Raw genomic sequence first — 18118 nt, forward strand, 5'->3', positions numbered from 1 at the left:
TTGCAGATAGGCACGCTAACATTTAGGAGTATATTCGATTCCATAGATCCTCTATCTAAGCTGAATGAGAACCACCACATCAGCACCCTGGCTTACAAGCCCGGAGGTAGGGCAAAACAAAAAAGGAAGGGCTGGGAATAGCCGGTTAGTTGTTACTGAATTTAAAAATACGACTGAGGATATTGGCCACTGCTAAAGTGCTTATGACGTTTTTCTCTCAGACAGATGGAAAAAATAAAAAGCGAGTCACTGAAAAATAATTAGTATATCTCAGCAGTCTGACTGGGTAAAGTGTAAGCATGGGAAACACTGGATGGGGGTGTTTCTTAGAGTGGGGGAAAAATAAAAAAAATTTGAGAAAAGGTTTCAACTAAAATGAAAACACACACAGACATATTCCATCAACACCTCGAAAGCTTACCTGGCTTAGCTGGCTAAATTCCATTGTTGGTGTCCATGTTTTCTGTGATGCATTGCGCTCAACTCTTTAGCTTAGCCTTATAAAATAGCTTACCAGCCTGCCTTTAATGATCTGTAATCCCTCGCAGTATAATTTTTACTTTTACTTACTTCGAAAAAACTGCATGCACATTTAAACAAATGCATCCTTACCATTTTAAAATAATTCGCTCTGTGTCCGTCTCACCATGATCCTCCCTCAGACCAGAGAAGCTGGAAATTGGTCATTTGATGAGGCTCGACCAGGTGACCAACCTCCTCCCTGCCAGCCTGTTCTCCTATAACCTCTACAACAGCAGACAGGAGGGTAAGATCACATTAATCCTCTTAGTGATGCCACGTTACACACCAGAACTACAGTCACTTTAATGTTACATAAGATTCTAGTAATCACCCTTTCTGTAACAGCATTTTCACCCTCAGATATTGCCAAAAATCCTTTCTTAGTTATATTTTCAAAATGCATGCGCATTGAGCTTGAAAGAGGAAGTGGATGGGACTTATTTTATATTTTCTTTTTGGTAGTTGTGAAGAACGGCTATTACTGCAGTCTTCTGGAAGTGATGGACAGAAATCGGTCTAAAACCAGCGTGACGAGACTGCTGCATGAGCTGGAGATAAAGCGAGTGGTGGGTTCTGCTTGCTTTAATATCACAGAGGACTAGCAGATTCTCATGTACAGTGCATGGAAGCTATATATGGAAACTATATATCTGCCAGAGTCTTTATTTACCTACAGAGAAAAGCAGGTTGCCTTTATTTGAAACGGCCTCACATCAAAGGCAGCTATTTCACTTTGATATTGCAGGTGAATAGATTGTGAAGTTCTGAGCCATTATCAGCTGAAACTCTGTGATACAGTGATTTTTACTCTATTTTTGAACCTTTACTTGGTGTAAAATGTATGTTAGACAGCAGTTTTTATCTTAAGAAGTTGTTTGTTGTTGTGTTTTTTAGTTGTTTGGAGAATTATTTTCATGCTTTGCATCACTATTGGAGTCTCAGAGATACTAAAAATTGTAAATATGTCCCACAGACAGCAGCAGTTTGAACTAAGTGTAGCAAGGAAGACAAAAATAAAATGTGAAGAATGACAGGAAGTGTTGAGTACAAGTTGTCTGCTCTCTTTACAGGTTATAGTGACTCCGCTTATAGATAAAGGCTTTCTGTTCCTGTTGTCCAGTGTTCAGATGGCCACGCCCACAGGTAAGGCATGGGACTATGAGTTATACTGGTAAATTGTATGCAGGATAATATTTGGATAAAAATCAAGAGTAAAAATAAATAAATACGCATTTCTCACTATTCAGCGTTATCTTCTCATTCAAATCCAGGCAGTATCTAGCGCTAGAGAAGTCAGATCACTTCTCTGTCAGTCCCGTATTGACCCATTTCATGTTTGCTTCTGTAAATTGTTTTCTTTGCTAATTTCAAACTTGGGCAGATATCAGTTTTTATGTAAGACCGTTCCAGTCTTCATGTTTAGAGTTATTGCCAGCATGGGGTTTGAAGCACAAGCAGAAACATGCTCATTAATGTGTTTGATCCATCCCTCAGGCTGAGCATTCAACTTACTGTAACATCCTCTGATGGAGAGTGTGAATGAAATGTGTCTTGAGGCCATCTCACCTCTTCTAAATTGATAGTAAAATACTGGAGAATAACTTTGAAGGGGAGGGTGACCAAATATAAATCCTCTTTATTGGTGCTTTCAGCCCATTTCAGTGCCTTAAAGGCAGATTTGGCACAATCCAACCCATAGTAATTTTATTCTTGTTTGAAGTAGTTAACCTTAATTTTATCACTGCTGTGAGTTTTCTCTGCAAAGAAAATATTGGTAGATGTCAGTGAAATGTTCATGTACTATGTTTTTGCTGGTTGTATAATTAATTATGAATTTTCTATAATGAAAGTAATAGAGTGAGCTAATGTGTTTTCAGAGAGAGGAGAGAACTGGAAGAGGTGTCTTCAGGCATTGTTTGTTTTCCCAGAGACCAGAGATGTGTCCAAAACTGGTGAGTATCGCCGTAAATGAGGGGCATTCATTTATTGTAGTTGCCTTTTGGTACAAAGTAAAGTTTTATATTGAAAAGAAAATAACAGGAGCATTAATGGTGTCCCTGAAAACCAATTTTTGATGAGCTAAATTAAATTGAGTCATCATACAAGCATTTTTAGTGTAACCACAGTTCACAGGACACTGAGCCTAAGTGTTAATACTGATCATTGACTCTGCTGACAGGGTTAAACAGCTGAATCAACATTATTTTCAACCTAATGATGTTTTCCTTGTTTGTTTGTTTTTTTTTCCCATGTAGCACCGCACTCTGGCTTCTCTTCCCATGATGCCTCTGAGTCTCAGACATCTGGTGCTGCAGTAATGTCACGGCTAAGTCAGTTTATCCCAGCAATGCATCATGCCCTGCTCAAAGTTCGTGCCAACCCCCCTCCTGAGCTGTCTGCTGGTGTGGAGCGCCAGGCACGGGAATACCTCATTGGCCTGAAAGACGGCAAGGTACGACCCAAATCTCTTGAAACTGGCTCCTTCAAATATCCACTTCCCCTGGGGACTGTAACGTTTCTGTGTTTGCTCCCAAGGTTCGACAGTACCCAATGGGTGAGTACGATTCCCAGATGGATGACAAGGAAAAGTCAGTTGCTGCTCCCATACACCATCGGGTGAACTTGGAGGGTTACCTGCGCTCCTACCTGTACAGCCCCGCCTTCTACCTTCTATCAGCAGCTCGGGCCAGGCTGTTATTAGAGGCGCACTGTGGAATTGAGCAGCCGCATCAGGAAGCAAGAGCCAGGAAAAGAGACGCAACAGAGAAGGAAGCGACAGGAAATACTAGGCACGGGCAGACCAACACACAAAAGGTGAACAGTCACACAAAAAAACATAACGCAGCTTAGTAAGTCCACTTGTACTGGTCATGTCCATAAGTATTTGGACAGTGATACAGCTCTGTGCACCAATATTATTTATCTGAAAATTAAAGACTCAAGATGTTATTTTAATGGTATTGAAATTATTATATTGTAATTCAAGATGTTATTGAATTACGGACTTTCAGCCTTAATTCAAGGGGTTTAATAGAAATATTATTCAGTTTGCTTAAAAGTAATTCAGTTGTTTTTTGGGTTAAATGGCTACATTTGGTAGCAGTTTATGGGTGCTCTCAATATCCCCCTCCGGGCCAGAAAGCTCTGGGGAGAACTCTGGGTTAGATCAGTGTTGGAGACCTTCAGCAAGAACAACTTAAATGATCACAGTCTTTTATTTTAATGAAATCCTGTTTCAGCCTCTTCATTTTCCCTCTTCATTCTCTCTCTGCTTCCCTTTGTGGTGGATGCCCGGTAACAAGTTGATGGAAAATTATGGCAAATATATTTTTTTAAATATATATTTTTATATACTCATTGGTTTATTTCTCCTTGTTTCGTTCAGTTTCTTGAAGCAAACAAATAGGCATGTTGATTACATTGCGAATATTTACAAATATTACACTTTTCAAAATTCTACATGAAATCTTTAACTGTTTACCCCTTGAAATCCTGGAGTAACCCTTGAAGCTCTTTTCTGAGCTGAGTGGTTTCTGTTTATATTTCAGCCTGCTTATGGAACCAACTGACAGTGTTTGCATCAGAAGTTAGTGAGGGTGGTCTCTGCCTATGCTGCTACCCCTGGAAAAACCCAGAAACTATTCTAATGGTAGTCAAACCAAATCTTTATTGATCTATACTAAGAATACAGGCGAGGCATTGTTGTTAGAATGTATATTCCTAATATGCTCTGGCTATGAGTAGAGGCTCTAATTCACCTGCTGTTCAAATATCATATCAGGTAGCTTCAGATAGCAGCAGGCTCAGAGGGATAGGGAAGAATCAGAAATATGAATGAGGATTATTTAGATTTGTGAGTCATGTAAAGCTACTTCAGTAGAGTCCGGAAATAAAAATGCGGAGATTGAAATGTGCAAAATAATCCTGCGAAGCAAAATAGATTTCCTTGAGTCATTCACCTAAACTTAGACAAACAGAGCATACTTTTCACTTACTAGTGGTGAAACTGAGGGCTGAAAGACCCACAAACAAGCAGCAACTTATAGTAGTAAAGACCTGACAGGAAATCTCAAGGGAGGAAACTCAACTTGGTGGATTCAGATTTAAGGCAGTTAAGTTGAAAGTCTGGTCAACACATTATGATGTCACATTTTCAGTTTCACAGTTGCATCTGAAATGAGAGCGAGAGACCCACAGTGGGTGGTTTACTGAGGTAAAGTGACAGAAATTGTTTTTGTCCTATGGGGTTGATGAACTCATACCAGTGATGCTTGTTGCTCAGATGCAGCAGCTGATCGACCTTGTTTTGACCTGCAAGAGGAATGCAGAAAATGAGGTGAAGAGGGAGGAAGGAGGGGGGCTCCAGGCTCCAGGGAGGAAGAGGAAGATGGAGCAGCAGGCGGCAGAGAGGGCTCTTAAATACCTGAAAGCATCCCAGGAACCCATAAGGCACAGCAAGATCCCAGGTGAGGAGATGGGAAAAGCATGTCTGCGTTTTTTGATATGACCTGATCCCAGGCTTCATGAAAATCAGCTTTCAGGTCCTCAAATGTAACCTCTAAAGTCATGAATGAACTTAGGTTTGACAGCAAATCCTCATGAGTGAGTCATATTTGTATATTCATGCAACATCAGGGGAAGCTCTTTTTCTTTCGATGATTCTTTTTTGTCAAATTTCCCTCTAAATTTTCTTAAGAACACCAAAGATTGTTTGCTTTTTTCATTTTGTTAACAAGCTCACAATCATTGACTGATGACATGTTTTCTCTTTGGATTTGCCTTCTAAGTTGAAGGAAACCAAGTGTCCTTGTCTCCTGTCTCCTTCACGTCTGTGATTGGCTCATTGGGTTTGAAGGATACTGATTTGAGAGAAGACGGATCTGAACTTGCCGCCAAACTTCTGAGCCTGCTAACAAGTGAGCGGATACTCGGACAACATGCTGAAACTTTCCATTCTTCCTGCTCTTCTTTTGGCTCCTTTGTTTAACCAGAATCTTTTAACTCTGTTTCCTTCTGTTATGGAGCAGCTTGCTGCTTACATCTTATTTCAGTTGATTTTTCTGCTCATTTCCAGGCCTCGACCAGGCTGCCAGAGGAACGGCTAATCAGAGCCTTTATGAGGCACAAGAAGATGGGCTGAGGGGGTCGTATCCGTTTGATAAGCTGGCTACAAAACTAGGCCTGCCCACCAACTGTGACATTGATCTGAGAAAGCAGGATGAGCTGGAGGTATTTGATGTTTATGGTGTCTGTTCACAAAATTACTGTCTAGATCAGCGATGTCAAACATGCAGTCAGGCAGCCAGAACCTGTCTGCTGAAGGGTTCAATTCAGCCTACTGGACTACTTTGCAAAGTGCAATTCTCATTAAAGTGCACTTGTTAGTTTGTGGGTACCAGTGTTACACACATTTTTTACCTTCTGTTTCCTGGTAAATTTTTAGAGATGCATTGCAAGGGTTTTCTTTTACTTGTTTTGTTGTTGTTTTTTAGTTTACAGTGAATAAAGTGAATACTGGACTGCAGAACAAAAAGCCTATTAAAACCTGAAGCATATCACAGCTGTGATACTGTTGTGGTTTCCTGTCAAGAGCTTTTAAGGGTCGTTTATAAAATGATCTCAGTGGTTTTTAGAGTGTTCTTAGCATCTTAAGACCAACAAGAGATAAGGAAGATGATACCAGTGCAATCACATAGGTTGTTATGTATTATTTCAATGTATTAGTCATCTTCTTGCCTGCTTTCTACCGGGTGTCCTTCAGAACAGCTTAATTCTTCATGGAATCGATTCAACAAGGTGCTGGAAACATTCCTCAGCGATTTTGTCCACATTGACATCCACAAAGTGAATTTCCTATTCCAACACTTTACAAAAATGGTCCATTGAATCTGGTGACTATGGAGGCCATTTGAATAGAGATGTCATGTTCAGGAAAGGAGTTTTAGATGATTTGAGCTTTATGACATGGTGTGTTATCCTGCTGGAACCAGCCATCAGCAGATTGGTTGTCTGAGGTCATACAGGGATGGACATGGTCAGCAGCAATACTCAGGAAGGCGGTTACCAACGTTTAAACAATGCTCAGTCACTCCTGAGAGTCACAAAGTGTGCCAAGAGCTATCCTCCATGCAGTTACACCAGTGATCCTTTCATGTTGTTTACACCAAATGTTGCAGCAGAAATCAAGAATTACTGGTTGGAAAATTGTTGTTATAAGGCTTCTCATCAGCAGCTCCCAACACTGATCTGTTGTTTTAGGCACCCAGGTGGAAAAAGTCTGACTCACCGAACCTAACAGACGGCTTTATCAAAGTTATTTAATGTTTACACTTAAATAATGAAAGTAAGCAGCTGGAAATTAGCATTACCTATCCCTCTTATGAATATTAGTATAATTATCTTTTAATATTTTATCCCCAAACCAATGTTGTATTATTGTCTTATAAATATATAAGTACTTGCATATTTACCTGCTACAAAGCTGTTTCTATTTGTATTACTTCTAAATAAAGCTCCCACTCTGGATAAGCTTCTTCCGGAAAGTGTCATAAAACAAAACCATTTGAAATCAAACAGGTGAGATTACAAAGTGTGTTTTCCTGTGTTTGTAGGAGCAGACGGCAGGTAGCGTCAGTAGTTTGGAGGGATTCAGTCCCAGCTCGCACAGCGGGGAGATGAATCACCACGGAGCAGCAGCTCGAGGAGGAAGAAGAGAGTTGGGGAAAAAAATGGAGTTTGATGAAGATGACGATGAGGAATATGAGATCCCGTGGGTCCTCATCCCCATAACAGGTGTGTCTGTCTGCTCAGTCAGACATCTGTACTCTAAAACAGACCTTGTGCATTTTACAATAATTTAAAAAAAACAATCAGCAGTCATACCACACATTTAAATACTGTAGATTTTAATATGAAGAGTAAATTAAAGTCAGAATAAAACTCAAAAAACGAAAAAATGTATGAACAATAAAAAGATAAGGGGCCACGTTGTTTACTAACATCCATCATAGGAATAAAGGTTTTTGTGCTAAAACCGTGTCCAGGTACAGTTAGGATGAATACAGCAGCCTGTAGTTTAGATTGCAGATCACAGAGTGGAGAACTAATCAGACTGAAAACTAAATGTTGGTGTTTTCCGTCTGCAGGTCTGAATTCAGAGAGGTACGCCCTGGGAGACAGGAACATCCCTCACGATCCTCGTTTCCTGCACCTCACCATGGCTACAAGCATCACCACAACAACCAACCCTCCCAGGCAGAGCCCCACCTTGTCTCCTGAGCCCAGATCTCCTCCCTCCCCCTCCCTGTGCCCATCCCCTGAGGCCAGCCTGCCTCCATCCCCCTCCCAGTGCCCCTCACCTGACCCCAGTCCTCCTCCTTCACCCTCGCAATGTCCTTCTCCAGATCCCAGTCCCCCACCTTCCCCGTCTCAGTGCCCATCTCCAGAGCCCAGCCCTCCCCAATCTCCCACACAGTGCCCATCTCCTCAGCCCAGTTCCCCACCTTCTCCTTCCCTGGAGGCCAGCCCTCCGCCCCACACATTCTCCCAGCCTAATGAGCTCAGCCTACTTAATAAGAACCACAAAAGTGCTAACGAGGAGTTGTTAACCTCCATGGCCTCCAGGGAGTTTGCAGGTAACATCACGCAACCTGAGAGCATCTTGCTTAATGTATCAGTGAATTCTGGACTTTAATGCCACCTGCAGTTTTGATCGCCAACTGCAAATTTAAAAATTAATCCAAGTTTATTTTTCCATTTTATGTTGCACCTTTAAATTCTGGGTTATCGGTTGTGTAAATCATTGTGACTGATTTATTTATTTATTTAACAGCTTTAATATATTTGAGGAAGCTATGAAAAATTTACTATTTTTGCAGTATGAAGTACGATTTTATTTTTACCCGTGTTTCTGAGCACTTCTGACATTTAAAATTCCAGATCTGAACAGGAACCTGAGCATTTCAGATGTGTTAAAGGCTTCAGATACCTACTGCAAACTAAAGACAAAGTCCCTCTCACAGTCTGCGATCCATACCGTTCATTTAAAATATGACTATTATAGGCTACTGATGCGCCTGCTCTCAAAAGGTATTAAGACAGAAAAAAGGATATTGTATCTAGAATAGTGTGTAATTACATCCTACATCAAACTGATGCATTCTTAACTCTAAACTTATATTTAATATATCAGAAATACATAGGAGCGGGCGCCAGTTTGTGGAAGCTGCCATGTTCCCCTGCCCCTGAACTTATGGCTAACTGCGTTTTACATATGTGGCTAAGTGTGCAGGAGATGAGCCTTGTTAGTAGAGACCTATTCCCTGAGTATTTCCATGTATTTATTTATTTATTTTCATTTATTAATTCAAACATTGATATTTAGTGTTCCTGTATTGATTTTAACGACTTGTAACGCAGAAAAATTTCATAGTATGAAGATCACAGTTTGTAAGTGTAAGGTGAGACTTTTTTTTTTTTTAAACTTTATTATATTTTACATCAGCAGTCGACTGATGTATAGTGCCAGTGCAATCACACGATCCTCATTGGTTCTACTCCTGTAATCCTTCCCTCTTGTAATATATGCTTGTTTTTAAATGGGCTGACCTTCGTGTACAGTTAATAGAATTTGTCTCCAGTCTAACACTGTCTTCTCCTGCAGCAGCATCCAGTGACAAAGGGGAGAAACCTCAGGGTAAAGAAAAGAAGACTGAAGAGCCATGTGTTTCTGCAGCCATCCGTCCATCTATTCCTCCATCTCCAGAGAGAAGGATCTCGTCACCATCCACTGAGCGAGTGAAGGAAGCAACAGAAAGAGGAATGGTTAAAGTGAAAGAAGAAGCGGTAGAAGCTTTGGTGAAGGAAAAAGAAAGTCAGGCAGGTGAAAAGGTGCAGAAACGAGAGATAAAAGCGACTGATGATCATGAACAAGATTTGGAGATCCAAGAGATGGATTGTAAAAAGGGAAATGTGAAGGAGCTGGTAGGTGGTTCTCCCTCCTCAGCCTCTGCTTGCACAGATATTAACAGCATTGTGGACAGACATCTTGGTGACTTCTCCTCTGAGATTCAGCTGCTCCTGCAGGAGGAGAGCACCCACTATAACTTACCTCAGTATCCTCACTCGACTTTAATCACAGCAACACCTACACCACAACACACAATGTCCTACGCCTCCGTGTCTCAGTTTTCACAGTATGTGTCCTTCTACAACCCCTGCCCTTCCGTGCAGGACTACGTGGACTCACTAAAGGACGGCATTAACAGCATGATAACAGAGTTTGATGATGGCTGGCGAGAGCGCAAGCCCGAACTCAGTGGGACTAACCCTGACTCCACTTTAGCGAATACAGTCAGTGCTTTTGTGGCCAGCGTTCGAGCAGCTAATACTACAGGCAGAGATGACGAGGGGTCTGCTTCCTGTGATGAGTGGACAGCTGCTGACTCTGGCACCACAGTCAGTCAAAGCCTAGCGCTCTCCAGAGGAAATGAAGCGTGGCTGCCAGACAGCACAACCTACAGGAATCCCACAAGTTCTCATGTTTCTTTATCAATTCCTACCCCCTCATCTGGTTTGATCTATGAGCCTGCAAACACTTCTGTCCTCTGCCCTCCACCTAGCACATCACCACATTCCCAGTGGACACCGCAGCAGAATGAAACTGTAGAAATCAGCAGGACAATCACTCAAGATGTCAGCCAAACACAGGAAAACAGCACCACGAGGACTGTGCTATGTACTGCTGCTGCTGACAGTGGGGGTGTTCTTCCAGCTAAAAACATTGTTGTGACTCTGCCGGGGCTAGGCGGCACTTCTGACCCTTTGGGAGAAGCTTCCAATCCCTCTAAACCGGCATCCAGCCCGAGCTCTGTACCTGTCGCCAAGCCCAGTGTGGGGACCGCACCCCCTGCCACAGACCTGAGCTCCCTGATCAGCCAGTTGCAGCCAGATGTGTTCAACAGCCTGGTGGAGATCATCAAAGAAGTCAAGAAAAACTCCCTGCAGTTCTACATCCACTGCACTGAACCAGGAGACAAGGTCACCAAAGATATAAAGGTAGCCTCATGGGCAGCTCAGTTCACACTACACGAAGAGCCAAAGGAAAGTCCCCAGAATGTTTTTTTATTTTTATTTTTTAACTGTTTTTAAATTTGGATTTCCTTTACTTATTTATAAATAAACAGCTTGACTACTTTGACAAGATGATCTCAAGAAAATCGCAAATAGAGACTGTTTAACATGTCAAATATGAAAGAGGTAGTGCCAGTTATATTAATGCTAAAGGAGCTAAACACAAAGCTGTTGCTGCTGCTGCGTACGATGAGTTGACCAATTTTCTTTGTTGGTATAAATGTGTATAATCTCTGGTTAAAGTGAAGAGTTATTTTATTTGTGTTTATGTTTTGTGTGTGACGTTATGTTGTAGGAACTCCTGCTGAAGCAGGGTAACGTGGAGCAGAATCCGATCACCTTTCTGAGCCAAGAAGACCCTGACAACAGGCTCCTGGTCATCATTAAGAACAAGGACATAGCTGGACATGTACACAAGGTAGTTAACAGCTGTAAAGTTTTGACGGACTCTGCTTTAATCCACACGTTTTGTCTGATGATGACTGCGCCGGTTGTGGTTAAGTGGAGCTTACTGTAGTGTACTGTAGACATCAGCTGTTTTCACTCAAGCTCTCCAGGCCTCGTTTTTTTTAAGACACCAGGCACTGCTGCATGTGAGTGAACCTGCAGCTTCTTAGTACAGTGCAAATAAAGGGTCTAGTAGTCCCGTTCAGTAAGAAGTCTCATGTGTCCTACCTCCTACGCAGAATATTTCCAGCAGTGTCAACATGTTTGAAGCGCAAGTGGTTTGGGCTGTGAGTTTACCTTTAAGGGAATGGGATTATATTTTATGTACTGATTTTGTCATCTTTGTTCTTTCTAAATGTACTTTAAGAAGTTTGTAGTGCAGTAAGGGTAACATGACACGACACAAACATTAAAAAAGGGTATTGATTTGTAAATAATTGGACATGAGTAACTTAAGCTTATTATATAATATTATACTACTGTATATTTCAAATGACCTCAGCAGCTCTTTCTCTTTCTCTAAAGATGTAATGCATTCTGGGGTCAGCTTAAAAGAAAGGCATATGTGAAATGTAAACCTGAGGTCAGAGTTCAAATGTGATCTTTGGATGCAAACTATAATCCCAGAGTTTTAAAAATAAGTTTAACGTTATTTGACCTTGCAGAGGTCAAATGTAATGTTGTTGCTCACTAGCTGTATAAAGTTTCTGTGAGATTTGTCCATTTGTGTAGCTCTTCATTATTAACCTTTATTTAACCAGGAGTTAACAGACCTGTACAAGCACCCCTTTGATCACACAGAACCAGAATCAGTTTTTATTGAGCAGGTTGTGTACACATAGAAGGTAGTAGGGCTCCGATTATTTCTTTGCTGTTTGCACAATACTGACAACGTGACATCAACATGACACAATAACGACATGTATACCAGATTTATGTGCAAAAGTGCCGAGTCCAACCCTGTTGGAATAAATTTTGCAATATATATATATGTATGTGTATATATATATGTATATGTACTTTTATACTGCAAAGTAGAAGGAGTAAAACCAATGCAGAGGCTCGTGTGATCACGCTGGCATTATGCATCAATTATGTGCTGACTTGATGGCCTGGACAGGAAAGACCAGCGCACTTAGAGCTTAAATGCTCTAACACAACACTTGTGTGCACTTTTAAATGTAACACTGCAAACAAACAATGTCTGTTGTGATTTCTGCCTTCTCTGTGGCAGGCGCTAACTATAGGACAAAGATTAGTACAAATACCAATGATAGGTTTTCCACATATTTTTGATTTTAATATGTATGTGCAGTATGCTGCAGAGGTTCCTGCAGTACTTAGCTGTCAGCGGCTGCACTTTTTATGTGCCACTGCTGTGAGGAATTGAGTTTTTCATGCTTGACCGATGTTTTGCTGTAGATATTGAGTCATGAGAAGCCCACATTGAAAACACACATACAGCAGCTTTGTTTATGTGTTTGTGTTGCTGTCAGATCCCAGGGCTGGTGTCTCTGAAGCGACACTCCGCTGTGGTGTTTGTGGGAATCGATACGCTGGATGACATCAGGAACAACAGCTACAATGAGCTGTTTGTAGCCGGAGGCTGCATCGTATCAGACGAGCTGGTCCTCAGTCCAGACTGCATCACTCACGGTAGGTCAGAGAATCAGAAAGCAGCCATGTAAATGTATGTATGTAAATGTAGTGGGAAAAAATCACATCTACACATGGAGAAAATTTTGTTTTTCACAAAGATAAAAACAGATTTGATCTTTTCTGTCAATCAAAACAAATGCATTACTTATATAACTGGAGTGTTAATTAATGAAATGCTTTTCTACAGAACGACTGGCGGCACTGCTGATGTTCCTGGAACAGCACAGTTCTCTAGAGAATGTTTGGAGGTGGAAGATTCACTGCAAAACGCACAAAAAATTAAAAGAACAAGCCAGGTAGTAGATCTGCTTCTCACTGTGTAATGAACAGCCTTTAGCCATTTTAGAAACTATAGGTGTCACATTTCAAAACAAGTTTCTTTTAAATTAGTTTAGGCTTTACAGATTAACTGCTATATAATTCTAGCAGGATATATAAACTTTTACTTTAAAAACTTTAAAGGAATTAAAAGAATACATGTGAAACTAACCTTAACTGTAAACAGGTCATTGGTGACCTTGTGGATAAAATGTCACACTATTCAGTATTCCAAGCTGGAATACATTCTGACTGGAGAGGTGTGGTTGAATGGTAACAAAATACATAGTATAACGAGATTAAAACAGCTTTATAAAAGTGCACATGTGCTTTAACACATTATAAGAACTATACAATAATTTAACTATACACTTAATTTAAATATATAAATATAAATACACAGTACAGTACTGGTACAGTATAGTACAGAGACAGACAGGCAGAGAATTGATGAGTTGAGTATGGTGATAGCTTTGGGGAAGAAGCTATTCCTGAGTCTGTTTGTTCTGGCCCGTATGGATCTGAAGCGCCTGCCAGAGGGCAGTAGGTTGAAAAGATGGTAGCCGGGGTGGGTAGTGTCCTTCAAGATGTTTCTGGCCCTGCTGAGACAACGGGAGTGTTAGATGGCAGACGAGGGCAGGGGACAGCCGATGATTTTTTTGTGCTGTATCTACCACCCTCTGCAGTCCCTTCTTGTCTTCCTCCGTGCAGCTGGTGTGCCACACTGTCACTGCATAGGTCAGCAGGCTGTCGATGGTGGATCTGTAGAAGGTCACCAGCAGCAGGGCGTTTAGTTGCTTCTTCCTGAGCACCCTTAGGAAGTGTAGCTACTGTTGGGTCTTCTTGATTAGGGGCGTGGTGTTAGCTGACCAGGAGAGGTCTGCAGAGTTTTGGACGACTCCACTCGCTCTACACGTTCTCCGTTTATGTGCAGGGGGGCAGCTCTGTTCCAACAGTAAGATGTTTGAAGAAGCATCTACATCCTCCTGCTGGCTGAACGTGGATGATTTGTGTATGTTTGATCATCAGATTCAGGAGAGAAGCAGCCAGCCTGCTGGATTTGCTGTCAGCTTATCAGAAGCGGCAGATCGTGGAGTTCCTCCCTTATCATCACTGCGACATGATGAACCGTCAGTCGCCTGACCTGGACTGTCTAATCGAACTGCAGGGACGATACACGCAGTACCGACACACGATCTTCCTCACAGGTACGTACGTATATGTGAGCAGGCGTGACTCTCAGGGCACCTGATTAATACTGGTGACTGGTTACCTGATTGCAAACTAAACCCAACTGAACTGCATAAGCTTTTACTTTTTGCCTTTCCTATTTCACTTGACTTAAAACCATAGGAGCGGTGTGCCTGAAGTGCATTTATAGGATGATAAATTCCACCAATAAACATTTGATCATTTGATTGGTCGGGTGGTTAATCAAATTTTCATGTTGTTCATGATTTTGGCTTCAATTAGTTATGAATGACAAATCTTCATGTTCTGTGCACAGTATGACTGCATGTGCAGCGGCTCAGCTGACTGTTAAGTTAATATGTCATGTGATTAACATGAGAAAATAATCTCATCATTCTTTTTTTAAATTTTTTTTTTATTCAGAGCATCATAATGAGAAGTTCACGGCCTACTCCAGCGGGGGCATCATTGTTGCCAATATCGATGAAATTCTGCACAACTTCTCCCAAATAGTTGGTTGTCATGACATCAAGGCAAAGCAGCCAATCATAGATGACATGTTGTCTCCCAAAGGTGCCAAAGGTTTGAAATGTCTGCTCTACCATCTCTCCATCTTTTCTGTTTCTCCTACTTTACTCCTATACTGACACTCCTTCTCTCCTTCCGTCTCCTTCTCTTCAGAGTCATGTTTTAAAGTCATGTTTTAGAGATAACATGCATTCATTTAACTTTAAATGCAGCCCTGTCATCCATTCTGATGGGAGTACTCCTCTCTCCTCAGGTGTCGGGGGTCAGCTGAGTCATAGTGACTGTGTCTCGGGTCCTGAATGCTCCCTGTCCATCTTTCCAGAGCACAACCACTCGCTCTCCTCTATCACCCAACCACAGCAGCTTCCACAGCCCAGCTCCGGCTTCCCAACCTCTGTCCCTCACCCCTCTGACCAGCTCGTCCCTGACGCCTCCTGTAAGGACGGGGTCCCTCGCCACTCAGACGCTGACTGTGAGGTTCTTCGACAGGCCATCTTACAACTGCGGGCAGAGCGTCAGGCGCAGCTGCAACAGCTTCAGCAGCAGCAGCAGCAGTTGGAGTCCCAGGCAGAGTTGAGCATTAACCCTGTGAAAGGCTTCCTACACAGTCCCTCCTCTCCTTTGGGTCAGGGAGGTCCTCCTGACGCAGTACAGCTTACTCCAGGCAGGAAAGCCGTGGCAGCCACACTGGACTCAATTCACTCGGTACTGCAGCCAGAGCTGAGCAGCAGGAGAGAGGACAAGGTGGAGCCTGGTACAGAGGGATGGAGGAGAGGAGGAAGTGCAGGGAGAGAGGCTGAAGATCAGAGAGGCAGCACTCCAGTGCGAGTGGTGGGCTCACAGGCAGGAAACCAGGCTACTGGCAATAATGGCACGCCAGCCTTTCCGAGCAATCAGAACGCAGCTGTAGTGACAGCGTTGAGCAATCAGACACACAGCGAAGCAGATCAACATGGAGAGCCTGCGTTTTCCAAAGCAGACGAAAGTAGTGCACCGCCCTGCACCACCTGTCCAGCAGAGGGCGAGGACAGAACAAGGTAACATAACACGCTGGTTTGAGTCCTGCTCTTTTTTTACAGGCCAGTTTGTAATATGACTGCAATATTAACACTGTTCGAGTATTCATATAAAATACAAACAGAATTTTTCGACTTACCTTTAGAGCCGCAAGTGGCCCTTAGTGCAACTGCACTTTCTGGCACTTCTGTGTACACTTCATTTTGTGGCCCAGAGGTTTCCATGTGATGCTGACATGCATCCATAAAAGCTGTGCTGATTTCAGTTTTCAACCTCTGACAGTCCGGTTCCTGCTCAGTCTCTTCTTCTGCTTCTCTTTCTGTAGTGAAACAAAAGCCAGCTATGAACAGCCAATAACAGAAGAGGCAGCACCACCGGGCAACAGTGAGGTACCTGGAAACATCACCTCGGTCACAAACCACGAGAGTGTCTCACATCCTGCTCTGCCCCAACTACAAATCCAGCACCCTCAGCAACATGTGAGCGAGCAGCAGCAGGGTGCTACACACCTGCAGTACCAACCGCCCAGCCAGCGGGGCATTGGTCTCCTTCACCCCCACCTACCTCGAGTCCACGGACAGCCTTTTCACCGGGCCCCCATGCTGGGGCCCCTGAATGCCCTGGGAGGAATCAGGGGCCTCCTGGGGCAGCCACCCCTGTGGCCTGGAGGTTTAGGCCCTGTAGGTGCTGTCCCGCTGGTCTGGGGTTTCCAGCAGGCAGCTATGGACTTCACGGGTCCTTCACTGCTGGGAGGGTACCACAGCCCTGCAGGTCCGGGCGGCTTCAGGTACAGAGGGGGGCAGCGAGGAGGCTTTAATGGGACGTAGACAACCAGCAGATTAAACTATGACCCCAGAAAACTAACAGCCTGGAGTCTGAACAGGCCAAACTCTGACAGGTGTCCACGCTCTGTTTCCAACAACAAAACAAAAAAGATCATCGTTTTAGCCAGGTTATTGCACCACAAAAAAAGTTCATGTTGTTTGTGGTTCAAAAGTGGAGTAGAGTAGAGTCTTAAAGTATGCAAGCTTCAGATGGTTTGTATAGTCTGCTTCTGATCCTGAATCATCCCAGGAGGTCAAAGAATCTGCATGTTTCTGTCAGTCAGGGCTCATCACCTCTTTTTATGTGCAAGACCGTGTCTTGAAAATGCCGCACACTAATTTTATATCAGTGCTGCAGGTCTTTGTACAGTATTCAAACTTACAAACACAAACTTTTTCAACCTGTACTCCTGCAGGGCTGTTCTTAAACCCCAGGAGATATGTGAATGTGTGAATCAGCAATAAGTTGTTTTCTTTTAAATCAAGTTTCTGATGTTTTTCATTTAAAACATCAAAAATGTGAAAATGTTATTTCTCACATAAAAATATTGACTGTCAAGCCCTCCTGTAGTTGTTTTATGCACCTAAGAGTGACTGAAATGTCTGAAGACATTTGTCTCTGATGGCTGGCAGTCTGAGATCAGATCAAAAAATGTTGTCCTCAACTATTTTCTGTCTCTTACTGAAGTTCTGCAGCCTCCAAAAACCTCAAAGCACCAAATATGTATGTCTGTTTGAAAAACACTGAAAGATGAAGCCCTTTCTCAGTTTTTGGACATGATCGAGAGATAAAAACAAGCACAGCAATTGGTGTACCTCAGTCACAGAAGAATTCAGTACTGATGTGGATACAGGGCAGGTTCTGACTGAATGAAGGGTCTCATTTAAATCAGTATCATCTGGACCTTAAGTGTGACTCTTATTACTCTGAGTGGTAGTCCCATTTTCCCAGATTCCCTGAACGCACCAGTTTCACACTCTGGGAACGTTTAATAAGTAAAGTTTTTGTTTTGTTGTGAAGATGTTTTGTTTTTGTGGAAAATGGCACTGCAGAGTAACCTGTACCGGAGGCTGACAAACAGACTGCCTCATACCTGTGGACGATGTTTATATCCTGTAAAAAAGTTTAGTTTGTACAGAGTGTTTTGGTTGTTACACTCTGAGCTGTTTGTGTTAAATTTTATGTAGGGAGAGACTCTGGAATGGACCGGTTTTAACTTAAAGCATTTTTTATGTTTTCTTTTTTAAATCAGATTTTTTTGTATTAAAATAATAAACGTTATATAAAACTTTGTGCTCTGAATGCAGTTCTAACAGTCGGCATTAATGTTGAGGTTTTCCAAAGTTTCTGACTGATATCTTTTTCCCTTTCCTCTTGCACGGTGCTGCTGTGGCGCTCTTTCTGCCTGCGAAAATCACGCAGTAGCTGCTCCGAGTCACTGGTGTCAGTAATTCCAAACATAGTGTAACAGGTGGATGAA

The 18118-nt window shown here is 42.4% G+C and overlaps 1 protein-coding gene across 4 annotated transcripts in view; it reads left to right on the forward strand.

Annotated features, from left to right (window-relative positions):
- Positions 1-17926, forward strand: part of LOC309706152 (protein TASOR-like) — a 28665-nt gene extending 10739 nt beyond the window's left edge. For 2 of the 4 annotated variants that reach the window (XM_082532421.1, XM_082532422.1), the window contains exons 12-30: positions 663-766; positions 985-1088; positions 1593-1665; positions 2400-2474; positions 2778-2974; positions 3058-3336; positions 4805-4988; positions 5310-5438; positions 5597-5751; positions 7134-7314; positions 7668-8156; positions 9185-10578; positions 10949-11071; positions 12597-12756; positions 12947-13055; positions 14107-14285; positions 14692-14850; positions 15050-15833; positions 16139-17926. In XM_082532421.1, the coding sequence (XP_082388547.1) occupies positions 663-766; positions 985-1088; positions 1593-1665; positions 2400-2474; positions 2778-2974; positions 3058-3336; positions 4805-4988; positions 5310-5438; positions 5597-5751; positions 7134-7314; positions 7668-8156; positions 9185-10578; positions 10949-11071; positions 12597-12756; positions 12947-13055; positions 14107-14285; positions 14692-14850; positions 15050-15833; positions 16139-16640 (5380 nt within the window). In that variant the 3' untranslated portion in view covers positions 16641-17926. The remainder of the gene's footprint in view (positions 1-662; positions 767-984; positions 1089-1592; positions 1666-2399; positions 2475-2777; positions 2975-3057; positions 3337-4804; positions 4989-5309; positions 5439-5596; positions 5752-7133; positions 7315-7667; positions 8157-9184; positions 10579-10948; positions 11072-12596; positions 12757-12946; positions 13056-14106; positions 14286-14691; positions 14851-15049; positions 15834-16138) is intronic. The other 2 variants (XM_082532424.1, XM_082532423.1) reach the window with 2 other exon arrangements.
- The last annotated feature ends 192 nt before the right edge of the window (positions 17927-18118 follow it).

Source organism: Aulonocara stuartgranti (assembly GCF_965226115.1).
Source record: "Aulonocara stuartgranti genome assembly, chromosome: 5".
Lineage (NCBI taxonomy): Eukaryota > Metazoa > Chordata > Actinopteri > Cichliformes > Cichlidae > Aulonocara > Aulonocara stuartgranti.